The 15,420-nt window shown below is 37.9% G+C and overlaps 1 protein-coding gene across 4 annotated transcripts in view; it reads left to right on the top strand.

Moving 5' to 3' along the window:
- FSTL5 (follistatin like 5) overlaps nucleotides 1–15,420 on the top strand; it is a 478,043-nt gene that overhangs the window by 269,606 nt on the left and 193,017 nt on the right. For all 4 annotated transcript variants that reach the window (XM_073001505.2, XM_073001502.2, XM_073001506.2 and 1 more), the window contains exons 5-6: nucleotides 4,364–4,560; nucleotides 15,077–15,197. In XM_073001505.2, the coding sequence (XP_072857606.1) occupies nucleotides 4,364–4,560; nucleotides 15,077–15,197 (318 nt within the window). The remainder of the gene's footprint in view (nucleotides 1–4,363; nucleotides 4,561–15,076; nucleotides 15,198–15,420) is intronic.

Here is a 15,420-nt window from a genome sequence, read left to right as displayed (position 1 = left end):
TGTGTTCTCACTAGCAACAGACAAGAAAAAATGTAAGGGAATGCTCACTTTTTTTCCCCTTTTGCGGTTAATTCTGATAGAATAGCTTGCAGGTATTGAGAAAAATGCAAAAGACAAAACCAAATAATACTTCCCTTGGAACTTAGAAAACAGAATGTCCTAAAACCTGCAAAAATCCTGTCAAAAGGCCTTTTAAATGCCTATCATTGCCTAGAAAAACTAATATTTTTGGAAGTAACTAGAAAACATTTTTAGTATGCCTAAAAAGTAACTTTGTAAATACTTCTACTTTGTGTAACTGCTACTTTGCAACTATTTTTTTACATTGTTCATTACCCCAAAATTAAAATGTTGCAGGTGACTACACTATGGATAAGATATAGACATGGGAGCTTCATACTCATGCCATGGTGGTCCATTCCTGCCCTCCAGAACCAGTGCACACATCTGACAGAGGTGGCATCGCGCCAATTGTGGATGCAGTCCCACAGGCCCTGCCCCACCTCTCCCTTCAGCCGACCGCTTAGCAGCTGAGCAAGGAGACTCATCTCCCTGCCCCCTTGCTGGAGTGGTTGGCTGTGGGGAGAGGCGGGGAAGCACTAGTGTGACTACATCCACCCTTGGAGCCTGGTGAGTGTACTGGGCTGGTTCTGGTAAGCAGGAATGGACTGCCATGGCACCTGTGGTGCAGAGCTTTGTATTCATGTTCCCTGGGATATAAATATGAAGCTCCCACGTGTAGTAAGAAAGTATGCCAATGAAGATACTTTCCATTAATAAATAAATGAAAATAAAACAGATACCTGTCACAGGTAACATGTTGGTATTTTTCCCTCAGTCCAATAAATCATATGTCCCACCTTAAAACACTGAGAATCTGAAGTGCATTCACATAACATCACAGTACAATTTGTCATTCCAAATAATGCCTGTGAAATGCAAATATACTTTGAAGGGTATGGGTTGCACTCATTGTCTTCCGTACCAACAGCTGTCCGCCTCCCACTGTGTCACAGGAATATTATTGAAAAGTCACATTTCCTCCCCTCCTTTGCTCTCCAAAGTTGAGCAGGTGCAAAATATTCTTCTGGGTCACAAAGGGATTAACCCTTTTGAGATAAATGCCGGCTGTGAGGAACACAGGCTTCTGATTTTTTTCCCCTGGAGGTCTATCAAGTTCTGTAAGACTCTTAGGGAGAAGTTCAGGCATCAGTTTACCTGACCAGACAAATAGGTATGCCTTCCCCCCCCCCTCCGGAAACTATTTCTGTTATTTCCGTAATGCAAAAGTAAGAAAGCAGAAGGCAGGCGTTCACTGGAGAGCAAGAGAGTGCAGAGACTTATGTGTGGGAAACAGCTGGAAATGACAGTAGCTGAATAAAAATTGCTTTGTGATATCTGGAAATGGAAATTGGAATTGTGTGTGTATAAATTGTAGGTGATCTAGCTTGAAACTTTTTTCCACCCTTAAACTAAGCTATCACCATTATCATTGTACATTATAATCATAATGATAGGCTTTCAGGCAAGTTGTTTAAATATTGACTTGATTTGTATAGGTTTCTGACTGAGATGGAAAACATGCTGGATGGCTTCTTTCCTAGCATTAATGGAACTGTAATTCAAAAGTGGGGTGATGTGCAAAGTGCAGTAAGCAGGTATGCGCTGGAGGAAATTACTGCTATTATCATACTGCAGTACTCCAAACAACTCCAGCAAAACGTCATGCTTAAATATTGTTAGTTTGTCTGATTCATTTCTCAGCACATGAGCCTGTAGATACAAAATGGTTTAGATCCAAAGAAGCTAAATAAAACAAAGACTCCCCCCTCCAAATATCAACCTGGCTCCCTTGGGGAGAGACTTTATCTGTCCCCAATCACAATAGTTCTTTCTCCAGTCATCTCTCTCTTATTTAATTTCATGTAATTGCAATTTGGGGAATCAGTTTGGCCTTCATTGTGGCGTAGAAACACTAAATGTTTGATCCAGCTTAAAAACCACCACTAACACCACCAAACAAGTATATTTTTAACTGGTAAATGAGAGTGGCAAGAATAAGAAAGCACAGTGTCTTTCAGAAGTGAAAAATTCAACCATTTAACCAAGTACAATCAGGGGATTATGCTAGGAAACTGTTAAGATGGAGGCCCTCTCATGTGTTGATTGGAAGGGGAGGTGATCCAAAGGGGCAGCTTTGCCCTTTTGTTTGTTTATGTATGGGTTGGTGAGGCAGAGTGAGAATGTAGGGGAGAGAAAGTCCCAAGCCAATTGTCCCACAATGCCTGTCTTTCACAGTTAGGAATTTGGGTCTGGCAGCAATAGTAACCACAAATAGCACTGAGGGAAGGAAGGTGATCTTGGTGACTATAATGGAGGGAGTTAAAAAGGAAGAGTGCACGACAAGGGCATTTAACAGAAGAAAATATGTTGTAGTTGAATCATTTCTGTCTTTTTTGTGTTCCTATGTGACCTTCATCTAGGAGTGGGCAACTGTTGTTCTCTAGATGAGTTGGCCCTTGAATTTCCATCAACCCTAGTAAAAGATCGTGGGAATTGCAGTCCCAAATTATCTAGTAGGCCATAGTTGCCCATACTTGATCTAGATCCCCAGACATATTCAAGGCTGATCCCTCTCTTCAGCATCTAGAAATCAACACCTGTATAGAACATCTGAAATAGTCATGGCTGTATGTTTCACACTCAATGAACTCTGTGTGGAATTGTCATGTATATTTGGCTTTCTATAATCCATTCAGTGTGACCAAACGCATATGATTGGTCACCAATCAGCACAAGTGTTTTGATTTAAAGAACGATGCTGCCTATATGCCAGTATTATTTTGCTATTTTTTAAAAAAAAGATGGATGCAGCAGGTGGTTTTTAATTAAGATCCTTCTCTTGCATATAATTTTGTTTATGTCAGAGATGCTTGATGGGCCTACTGTGACAGTTTTCGGAATTTCCCTTCTACTTCTGTTTTCTGGGCCTTATTAGCTTCTGTAATTGACCCATTCTTCATACTTTAGAACAGAAATTATTTTCAAAGACATATGAAAAATGTCATCATTAGGAAGTGATTGAATTCTGTAAGTAAAACTTGCATGCATAACGATTACCTGGGTAATTGTATTGACATTTTAAAGTAGAAAATTGAACTCTATTTTAGTAAGTTCAGTGGAACTTCCACTTTTCTCTCAAACTGAATGTGAACTTATTTTCTTTAATTCCATGAGTTGAGTTAAAAGTTTTTAACTCTTTATATGTTACTTCACTTTACCTTCTGCCTGTCATTCCCAAATCCATTTATAGGCATAATTCAAAGTGCTGATTTTAACCTACAAAGCCCTAAACAGCTTGGGTCCAAGCTATCTTAAAAACCATATCTCCCTTTATGAGCCTGTCTCTGCGTTAAGATCAACACGGGATAACTTTATCTTGGTCCTTCTCTCGGTGGGGACACAGGAGAGAGCCTTACCTGTCGCTTCTCCCAGACTCTGGAACTCCCTCCCACAGGGGGCCAAGCTAGCCCCATCTTTGCTGTCTGTCCACAAGCAGATGAAGACTTTTCAGGCAGTCTTTTCCTTAGTTTACTGACTGTCTAGGACATTGGTCCCCAACCTTGGGCCTCCAGATGTTCTTGGACTGTTCCCAGAAATCCTGGCCAGCAGAGGTGGTGGTGAAGGCTCCTGGGAGTTGTAGCCCAAGAACATCTGGAGACCCAAGGTTGGGGACCACTGGTCTAGGAGACAATGAACTGAATGGTTTATATTTTGTTGCTTCTAAATCTGTTTTTCATAATGCTTTTCCCTGGCATTTTAAATTTAATGTTATTAGTTCTTCTTTGTATTTGAATAATTTATTGTTTTTCACTGTTAATATTATGTTTTTAATGATACAAGCCCCTTTGGGTCCTTTTTTTTTAGCAAAAAGGTGACATATAAATAAATAAAATGTTCAATGAATACTTTTTAAATAAACAAACAAATATAACCACTTATTTTTATAATTTGTATTTATATTTGGACCAGTCACCACACTGTTTTAGAAAATGACCATTATCGGTGTTGAAGTTCTGACTGGATAGCTCAGATATGGGAACATTCATGAGCTCATGTGTTGAACATTTCTAAAGCACCAGTCATGTTCTAAAAGTCTGACATAGCAGTCATCTACTCTTTTGCACTTAATTTTCACCTTTTTTTGTTATGAATCTGGACAGATCTGGGCATATTTAGAGAAGCTTAGAAATCAAAATTCATCTGTAACATTTGTACTAACTGAAACAGTTAACTTTTCTGTCTCAGGAAAGTTTTTAAAAAGTTATTTCAAGTAACTTTAAATGCAACATTATCTTGGCAGGGGACAACTGTAAGTCTATTGACTACAAGAAGATGAAAAATTTTCTGCTGGATCTTCAGAACAGAAGATACATGTTGCAATCAAGAGAAAGGCATTTTGAAGATAAAATGGCTTTGAAGAAATTATTGGTCGATCAGATGTTTAAATATTATGATGCAGACAACAGTGGTCTTGTGGACAGCAATGAATTAACACAGGTGAATGCTTTGATTACATTGCCATTATTACATGCGACAGAATCTTATCAGGTCTTTCTGTTTTGAGTAGTACTGAAAGCACACAGATAAGAAATGGAACTTTAGGGGTTTGACTTTATTATCCAGATCTCAGTGACACTATGTAGCTAGCCGTCTGTTTTTGGTTGCGGGCAGGCTCTGACGGTGGATTTTCAGTCCAGAACAACCAAGCAGAGGGGGATTCTTATCTTGTCCACAACACCCTGTATGCCCCAATACTAACTGTGTAGAGCTAGAAAATCCTCCAGACTTCAGAGAACAGGAAATGGTAGCAAACTTTACAAACTCCACCAGCAGGCTTTCATTGAATTTAATTTTATTTGCTTATCTTTCTTTGGAATCAGTGTTTCTTTGGAAAATTTTTGTGAGCCCCACCACCCCAACAGTTTCCAAAAAATAGAAGGATTTTATTAGAACATTATAATTTTTTCAGTATTAGCATTCTACAGCAAAAACACTTCAAGGGAAACCTTAATATTAGAATGCTAACTTTTAATATTGCTACATACTTTATTTTAGTCACTTATGACTTAATTATAATCACATGTTTATTTTCCACAATGAATGTTAGAAAATAAAGCAAAGTTATGAAGTTTGTGCTCACATCAGTTGCTATTCCTATCAAGACACAAGTTAGTGTTTTTATTGTGAAGAAGGCATGGGACATTCCTTGCTTTTGGACTACATCTCCCAGAATTCACCAAGAATTCCCCCAGGCAGAATTTTGGGAGATGCAGCCCAAAAACTGTACTTTCAAGGGAAACTTTTCACACATGTGGGCCTCGTCGCCATTATATTGGCCCTTAAGGAAACTCTCCCCTGTTGTGCCTAGGAGTAGTAAAGGCTCATGTGAGCCTCAAGGAAGCATGGGATGGGTAGTCCTTTGAGCAGCTCCCTTTATGGAGCCTAGTAGCAGTAAGCCTAACCATCCCATAATTTCTTAGACTCACATCAGCAGTTTCCTTCTTCTTGAAAAGCCAACATAATGATGACTGAGGTCCACATGGAGGTGAGAAAAGTTCCTCTTTGAACTACAGTTTTGGGGGGTGCATCTCCCATGATTTTGCCTGGGACAATTCCTGGTGAACTCTGGGAGTTTCAGTTCAAAGAAAATTGTCTCATCACCATTGTGAATGATTGCTGTTCCATATTGTAGAAATTAAGTCTTGGCCTATGTGTGCCATTCTAGCATATGTGTCAGAAAGACATTGAGAGGAGAGAAAGAATGAGAGATAGTATAAATATCATGTGTTATGATGAAATGTGTAGCATGGAAAACAAGTGCCATACTAATTTTTTGTCTTTAAGATTGCAGACTGTTACCTTTGATATAATAGCTTAGCATGGCTTCTTCTCTGAGTCCCCATGCCTGCAACAGAAGTCTAAATACGGATGAAGAATCCAGCAATAAAACTTTATTTTAATTGATTTTATTTTATTGCATAGTCTGCTACCTTTCTCCCAAAACCAAGATCTAAGGCAGCTTAGAGGACAACTTAAAACAATAGCATATGAAAATACAGTAAAATGACAAATACTAAAATAGAATTAAATTCAAGTTCATAATTAGAATACAAATAAAACTCATTAAATTCAATTAATTTTATGAATTAGCTCTCTAAGAAGCATATTGTGTGCTGTATAACATGAGAAATATATAAATAAATATTATATAGATAAGAAATGACCCAGGGTTGATCTTGGCTCCTTAGGGCCAATAAGACATGAGTTATCCTCAATTACTTACTTGTATTAAAAAAAAAGAGGTATACTAAAGTTTTGTTTTTAATCATGGAAAAATACAAAGAGGGAAAAACAATGAAACTAGTTCTTTCCTATGCAAGCACTATTCCATTTTCTTAATGCTTTCCAAAGTTACAGCTCTGTGGGAATTTAACCACAGGCTCTTCTGCCTTTGATTGCAGCAAATACTATTTACACAAATATTCCCTTAAATCATAAATAGGAGGTCCTGTAGATAGTTAATTCCTTCTATTTGTACTGTAGTGACTGTAGAATATATCCAACATTCTTTATTTCTCAGACAAATGATTACTAGTCATCTCATGATAGTCCATGTGTGTACGCTACAAATCCAGCATATTGTTTTACATGATTGGCAGCGTTTTATATAAGCAGAATGAGACTAGAATTGCAGCACTGAAAGTCAAGAGATTTATCAGTATTTGCTGAGTGTTGTAGATAAACTTGGATATAGCTGGTTCAGGCCAATGTCCTTTAGTATTATGAGTGTTAGGAACACTTTCAATATTTGCAAACCTTAGTATTGAATTGTTATTAAAATCACCTATAGTACTATGGAACTACCGCTTGAAAGTTTTGAAATATGACCTCATTTGTTTTTCATATGTGGGGGACATATCTCCTGACCAACTGTGATGAGATGAGCATGCCAGGGAGCTGGGATGCTCACAGTGAGCTGTCGGGCCACGTTGAGCTCACCCAGGGGAAAAGGCTAAGGCACAGGGAAAGAGGGAGAGAAGACAGCTGTGGAAGGTGCAGCAGCTTAACGAGTAACACCCACTTGAGACAGCCAGGAGGCAGATAAGAAGGAGTAAAGACAGGGTTTTAGGATTATGCCGGTCGATAGAAGAGGAAGAAGGAGAAGCTGCTTCTGCCAGATGTAGCTGGGAGAGTGGCAGAACCTCTCTCTGCCAGAGGGATGACAGCTGGCTGACACTGTAGCCTTCCCTCGTATCATCCTGGATAGACAAGGACTAAGGGAAAGGACTGGCTGGTTTACCAGAGCCTCCGTCAAGGATAGTACAGACGTTTTATCCAGACAAAGTCTTGTTTTGACAGACTTGAACTAAAGGGACACTCAGTGCAGTTAACTGAGAACCCTACTGAGGGAGAGGGTATTCAAGGACTGGCAAATGGCTTTCAATATGCACCTCTCCAGCATGCAGAGATTTTTGCAAGACTATATTGTAACTCTGAATAAAGTGCTCCAGAAGCTGAGCCCATGGAGTTTGTACCAGGGAACCCTCTGCCGCCAGCCCCATAATGCCGGAGGCTGACCACACACTCATCAACTATTTAATTTTGTTGAGAAATTGAATTTGGGGAAGGAGGGATTCAAATATATGTTCTTAAATGTTTATGTCTGAATTCTTATAAGTCATTAATCAGATTCCACAATATAGTCCTTGAAGTATGCCTGGTCCAGTTTCTATGGAATGACAGCTTTTGCTTGGAATACCAAGCGTCTGTCCAGTCACACACAAAAAAAGTATTGAGGCTGGGATGATTCAGGCTCTTATATGACATTTTAACTAGATTATTAAATACAGTGATGCCTTGAGTTGTGAACTTAATCCATTCTGGAATGATGGTCGTAACTCAAGTTGGTCGTAACTCAAAGCACCATTTCCCATAGGAATACATTGAAATGTGATTAATCTGTTCCAGCCGGGAACAAAAACCCAATTCCAGCAGGGACTAAAAACTGCAAGACCCATCATAACGCCCCCCACCAGCTCAAACCCTAAGAGCCACAGAATCAAACAAACGTGTTCAAGCAGGGACTAAAAAACGCACTGCAAGACCCATTACAGCACAGAAACATAACCCCACCCACTCACCCAGCCCAAACCCATGCTGTGAAACCCTGTACATTACTCACCCAGAAAAGGCAGTTTTTAAAATTTTAAAAAGCAAAAAGCAGTACCAGGCAGTCCGAAGCCTCTCTGCGAATGCACACTGTCTAACCACTGGGTTGAAGGAGCTACAGAGAAGCAGCCTCTTTGCTTACTAATGGTTAGCAGTTCAAATTTCCCTGCCTTTCCCTCCACTTTTTTTTCCTGTCATATTTCAATGCACCAGTTGCAAGTCAAAGCAAAATGTTGCGACCGGAGCTGGTCATAACTCGAATTGGTCGCAAGTCAAGACGGTCGTAAGTCAAGGCACCATTGTAATGGTTTCAAATGCAAAATGCTTTTATGATGTTATTTAGACCTTCGTAGATCTATATTGTGAGTCATCTTGAGAAGACCATGATCTTGAAACGTGAGTTCAGAAAGGGAGGTGCACATGCACTCATTTTAAACTACTGTCTACAAAAGAGTGTTAGATAGTGTTAGATCGTCTCATCCAGCATCTGGAACCACATAAATAATTCCTGGTGCTGACTAGAGACTGTACTCAGGGATCTGATGAAATGGTTGGCACTGTAAATGTTTGAGGGTGGGTGACCACTTTTGGCTTATTTATACTGCAAACTCCTGAATTGCTTTTCTAGGTCACCTTGTATTCTCACACACAAAAAACACCAGAGGAAAGGTCATCTGTTCCAACTGTAGAAGTTTTCATTTATTTCTTTGTTTCTTTTGTGTTTGCCAATAAATTCATTGTGAAGAGACTCTGACAAAAAACAGCATAATGTTTCTTTAATACAGTATAATGATATAATAGAAAGATCCCTGCAGCTAGTAAAGACCCATTTATAAGGGCAAAGGCACATGTTTTGTGTGCAGCTATGCTGTTTATACAGCAAGAGAGATTTTGCTTTGCTCCTTAAACTAAGAAATACCTGGAGAGAGTTGTAAGTACCTTGTGGGGCAATGTAGGTAAAACCAACCATAAATGTTTGTAAGGCTTTGCACTCAGTTATCAAAACCCAGCAAGAGTTCTGTATTTAATCCTGAGGTCCTTCATCTTTCAGTTGTTTGCCAGCTTTACTGCTTAGATGTATGGCTTAGATAGTTATATATTATAACTATTTATGAAGTCCAGTGTGACTATAAAAGATATGCACTGTAATCTTTGTCCTTGTTGATTTAAACTGTCTCAATGACAACGAGACATCTTGATGAGGAATCTTCAAGACCTGAAAATTTCCTCCCCACTAATGAGACAAGAGTTGCTATTTTTCCTAGCCATTTTTCTCTATAATTAATGCAAAATGCATCATTTCGTGCTGGTGGCACTGAAGCTGTACCAACATAAAATCTTGCTCAGCTCTTATATAGTATATATACAGAAATCTCCTTGGTTGATCTGAGTGTGCTACAGAAGATCCAATCTAAATTATTTCAGTCCATCCTACAACCTCCCCTAGGTGTCCCTAATGCTCTTATATGATAAGAACTGGGTCAAATGAAAATAGAAGCTAGAATACTAAATATCTTCTGTATGTCAATGGCTTAAAAGCTTCTCAAACCAAAAAGGCCTTCTCCCTTTGATAAATCAAGACTCTTTTCAATCTAGATGGATACGATCTCTTAAAAGCAACCTAGGAAGTTTGGGTCTTTCACCAGATGATCTACTGGTTCAAGTTATTACACAGGTGAAATCTCTTGTCAAACATAGAGTTCAGGATATAGAGCGTCAATGCGATACAGCACAATCTCCTCTTTTTAGGACCTCTATTGAGGCCAGATATGTCATGAGAATGGCTAGGTATATTTCAGAGCTGGAAGATCCCACCTATAGGAAAGCTTTCACTTTGGCTTGCTGCTCAGCTATCCTGTCAAAGGTTCTTGAAGGGAGATTATAGGAAGATTCCTTATGAGGACAGAAACTGCCCATGCCCCGAAGGGTAGGTGGAATCAATGGCACATATTTTTTCCACTGCCCCTTTCATCACCAACATAAGGAGAGATTTTTCTTGCCATGTTTAGATAGATTAACAGCAGCTGCAAATGAGGAGGGTTTGGAAAGTCTTTTAAATGATGAAAATTCTTTTATTATTAAACAAATAGCTAAATTTTGTTTATATTTGATTAAATTTCATATTAAGAAGGTGGGTTAATTAGAAGGTTCAAATTCTAAATTTAATTTTAAACCTTTAATTTTGAATTCTCTGTAGATATTATCCTGTAACTGTTCTAGATGTATTCCTATGGTTTTATAATGCAGTAAAGTTATTCAAACACATCTGTGCAAAATTAGTCTTTTCATAGTAAGAAGCAAAGCACCCACAGTAAGCAAACACAGAAGGACTGGTTGATTGTTTAAAAGATTCAAATGACTCCTGTGATACTTCTGATCCTTAAAAGTCCATGCAACAAAGTAGCGGCCACTTGTATTTTAGGCAGTTTGTGTTAAAGCAATACTTTTGTTAAAGTGCAGTTTGTATAATATTGCACACATTTTTCTTGTTCTCTTCCATTTTTCATAGTGCTGCAATTTCTCAGTTCCACATCCGGACATGCAAGGATGAGAGTAGCAGGGACTTACACCCCCATACTCCATTTTTTGTTTTGGAATATCCATTTACAACTCAGTCTTCTGTTAATCTGCTCAGTCAGAAGTGTTCCATTAAATTCAATGGGACTGGCTCTCTGATATGTGTGCATAGGAATATGAAATGATTTTAAATAATAACAAAACACATTACAGACTTCTATTAACAAAATGGATCATCAGCTCTCTTTTTAAAGGAATGACCCCACATCCTCTCAGAGATGATAGTTAGTACAACAGCAAGGCATGAGTGGATATAATTGGCATGCTCCATTATGAATTTGAAGCCATTTGTGAAACTTGTGGCACTCTGAAAAAATTTTTTGAACATGGAACAAGATAGATACATAGAGAAGTGAGCAGGGTAAAGAGAAAGGAAACTTATGCATGATTAAGAGATTTAAACAAATTCTAATAGGGCATGTCATGAAATATGTGCGCCAATCTTACTTATTTGAGCAAACTTCTTTGAAATTGGACAGTGAGTTCTTCTTCAAGGAATTCCTCTTCAAGGAATCTATGTAATAGATTGTCACCAATAAATTGGGGAACATAATTTGAATCAATAAATTGGGTTGTAATAGCTGATATGACCGCTCTCATTTTTCCCATTCTGATCTATTGGTAGAATGAAATCTTCAAAGGATCCAGTAATAGGAGTACTTACTGAACACAGAGGACATTTTACACACACATACACATAACCTATATTGAATATAATAGTCAATCGAGTCAGATAATGTTAAAAATCCCACTTATTCTGAACTAGGAATCTGTACTGAGGGAAATTTACTTGCATGATATCTGTGTCATGAAGGCAGTTACAATTTCTTCCATAGCTATACATTTCAGTTTCAATTATTGCATGTGTCAATGTGACTGTTTAATGCAGAGCACTGGATATTTGGAATACCAGTTGTTTTATGTGAAGACATAAAATGTGTTTTGTTAATGATTAATACTTTTGTTTTCTTATAGAGGAAATGTGCATTAAGAAAAAGTGAAACTCGCTCTCTGTCTTTAACACACATATCTGTGGACTAGAGATGGGCATGAATTTAAAAAATAATCACCAAATTTGTTCAAAAATTGCTAATTTGATGATTTGTATTCATACAAATCAATGCCCCTGATGAATACGAATCAATTAATTTTAGTGATTTTATTTGTTTATTTGTTTGGCTATAGAGTGCCTGCACAGGCACTTAGAGACACCATAATTGCAGTGAAGGTTCCTTTGACTCTCCTCTACAACATCTCCAAGTTTGGTGAAGATTAGATTTCAGATGTCCAAGTTATAAATGCACAAAGAGGGCCACCCCAGGAAAGAGCCCCCCCCCCGAATCTTGAAACACCAAAATCACAGAGAAGCTTCCCATGACTTTCCTCTAGGTTTTCTCCAAGTTTGAGGAAGATTGGGTTTCCCCAAGCCAGCTGCTAAAGGGCACTTTCCTGGGGATACCTACTTTGTGGGTGTAAATAACTTGGATATCTGAAACCCAATCTTCGCCAAATTTGGAGGGATTGTGGAGACGAGACTGCTGAATTGTGTTCACACTTGTGTTAAACCATGGCTGTAGCATTACAAGAATGAGCTTTAGCCATCCCTTCCCTTTATTCTGGTATATCTGCAGGGAGCTAAGAAACTACTACTTTGTTGTCTGAACACTAAGCTAGTCCTATTCAGGTGATACAATCGGTGCAAGTGTGTAGCAGGAACCAGGGAATTGTACTATAGTTCTGCTCTCTTCATTCCCAATCCTCCCACATTGTTAGGGAAGGTCTGAAATAGTGCATTGCATTGTCATTGGACCAGCATGCAAAGATGGATGGAACAAAAACTAATTTCCACAAATTCTTAAAAATCCAGACACGGTGCCAAATTTAAGGACTCCAGCACTACTTCTCTATATACAACAGAAGTGATTGAAATTATGTCCAAAAAAGGAGAAGTCCCACACAGCTGAAAACTGATTTAGCTATCTTAGCAGACTTAATTTAAAGCAGTATACAAAGAGAGTTTCATTTTACTCTTTTATATAGGACACTTAGAATAAAAGGACATAAAATAGCATTTTTAGTGGCCCTTCTGAACTCCACAAGATCTCTTCCCTCAAACATATTAATTTCTAGAAACAGAATAAGCCATTTACTGCTTCTCATATCCTGCTGAATCACTGAACAAATACAATCTGTTTCTTGTATTGAACCGGGGTGTGTGGGGGGGAGATATTTCTGTAATATAAGCATCCATACTAATCCATAAAATGAAACAGAGGTACTGGAATCTTTTATTGCACTATTTTGATTGACATATGCTTTTAATTAATAGAATAAATGTAAATATTACAATTTATTCTTGCTCTCATAACCAGCTGCCATTATTTGAAAGACGGTGACAAATGCACTGTGGATCCAAATATCCTCTTAAAAATATTTTGCCCCCATCCAAAGAAAACAAGGAAGAAGAAATTTCACCAAAGACCCCATAAAAACTGCAATCTAGTTTGCATAAATACAATGATCTTCTCTATTTTTTTCAGCTGCTGGTTTTGTTTTGTTGTTGTTTTAAAATTACCCATTTGCCTAAGAGGACTAAAGCCATCCATCATGCAGCCAAGAAGAACTCTACATGTAACAATGACATTCAGCAATATGTCTGGCATGTAGGACTGGGCTGAACTTTAACAATGTTTGGATTGAATTTTGGAGGCAGCAGCAAAACTCTTTCTGGCAAGGTCTCCAACTGGCAATCCATTTCTCCGCATATTTTTTTCTGGAAGCAGTTCTTTTTGATAGTAAATTGTCATTCCCAGAGAAATTCCCAAGGCATGAGGAATGGCAGCAGTCAGGCAATGGTCACTGAGAAATGTTCCACTATAACTGATAGTAAGGCTCCTGCTACACCCAATTTTGCTTTATTCTTCCTAAATTTTGTAATCTGTAAATGGGACAGTAGAAAATGAAGAAGGTCTCAGCCCTATTATAGGGAATCATTTCCCTATGAATTACCTGTTGTTGTTTTTCATTTGTTTGTTGTTTGTTTTTCACCCTCCACAATATTAACCTGATTGGCTATAAGGCAGCATCGTTGCCAGTTGGAAGAAGGACACTCTAAAGAAACAATGGTGCCAAATGTAAAGCTGATTGGAGTTGTAAATGATTTCCATGATCTGAATGCCAAATAAGAGGAAACAGGATTCTAGAGTTTTCAAAGAGGTAGTTAGGATTCTGTAGGATAATTCTGAGCTGCAAAGTTGCACAGTGCATCAGGAATACTGCATGGGGAAAGATTTGAACATCATTATCTTCCCTGCTGTGTCCATTCAGTAAAGTGACCCCGAAATTCATCTCACTGGTCAGATAATTCAAATACATCTCTACAGTATATTTGAGTATGGGACAGAAATTTGCTTGATCTAAATTTTAAGATGACTAAATTTTACTTCCCAGCTTGAAGTAAACCTTGCCCAACAGAAGAGAATGGAAACTAGTCTATAATTTATCCATACTGGTGCCTCTTCTTGCTTCATGTGAAAAACACCACAGTACAATTCATAAATATGCATAGGTTTTTCCCAATAATGGACAATGTAAAGAGCATTTGGGGCAACTAACACAATGTCTTCCTTAATACATGGAAAATCTGTGGGTCGTGCTGAGTCTTTGGTTTTATTCGTTGTAAGAAGGAAGTCTACGTATATTAGTTATTATTAGGGTTTTTTCCACTCTTTTCTGAAATACTGATACGTATAAATGATGTTGAAGCAGCCCATACTCCCTCTGTGTTCTCCTTTCTGATTGCTGATTCCCTTGTGTGACATCTAGTATACTTAAGCAGTTAGGTATAGTAAGGTTAGATTTGCTATTCTTTGTTATTCAGAGTAAAGGAAAATGTATATAAAGTGCTTCTCTCTCCCTGAATATCATGTTTTCTGGAGCAGTCTCTGTGAAAAAAGTAAAAACGAGTTATAGTGACAAAAAAGTTGTATTTTGACAATCTAGAATGCATATTTAGAGCTTCATTAGCTCCTTTTCTTTGTCCCTAGAGTTCCAAATCTAAATATGTAAGAGTCAGAAATGTAGTAAAAATTTTATGAATTACATATATAATTACAAAGCAACTAGAAATCTCTGACTTTACACAGTTCTAGTTCATTGCCCTGCAGCCTCCTTAAAATGATCTATTAAATGATATTAGAAATACTTAATTATACCCTTCATCTCTTAGAGCTCCAATGTAATTTCATGGTTATAATTTTCTTGTCAGGTAATAAAACAGGATGAGCTTGGCAAAGATCTGTCTGACTGCTCCCTTTTCGATCTGTTGAAATATGATGATTATAACAGTGACAAGCACTTAGGCCTGGAAGAATTCTATCGGGCATTTCGTAAGTACACCTCCTAGTTTTATTCCATCTGTTACAAATGTAAGATTTCTCCAGAAATGCTGGAATATAGTATCTTATGTTAAACATAGAATTTTGCGTCATGCGTTTATTTTATTGTCAGTATTTAGTGAGGTTTTTTCCTTATTGTTTTACATTTATGGTTGCCTTTTCCCTAGTGAGTGCAAAGTGCATATGGCTTGACTACTCTTCATAATAGCCCTGT

This window comes from Pogona vitticeps, chromosome 5, assembly GCF_051106095.1.
Source record: "Pogona vitticeps strain Pit_001003342236 chromosome 5, PviZW2.1, whole genome shotgun sequence".
Lineage (NCBI taxonomy): Eukaryota > Metazoa > Chordata > Lepidosauria > Squamata > Agamidae > Pogona > Pogona vitticeps.
This window is presented reverse-complemented; position numbering and strand designations above follow the sequence as displayed.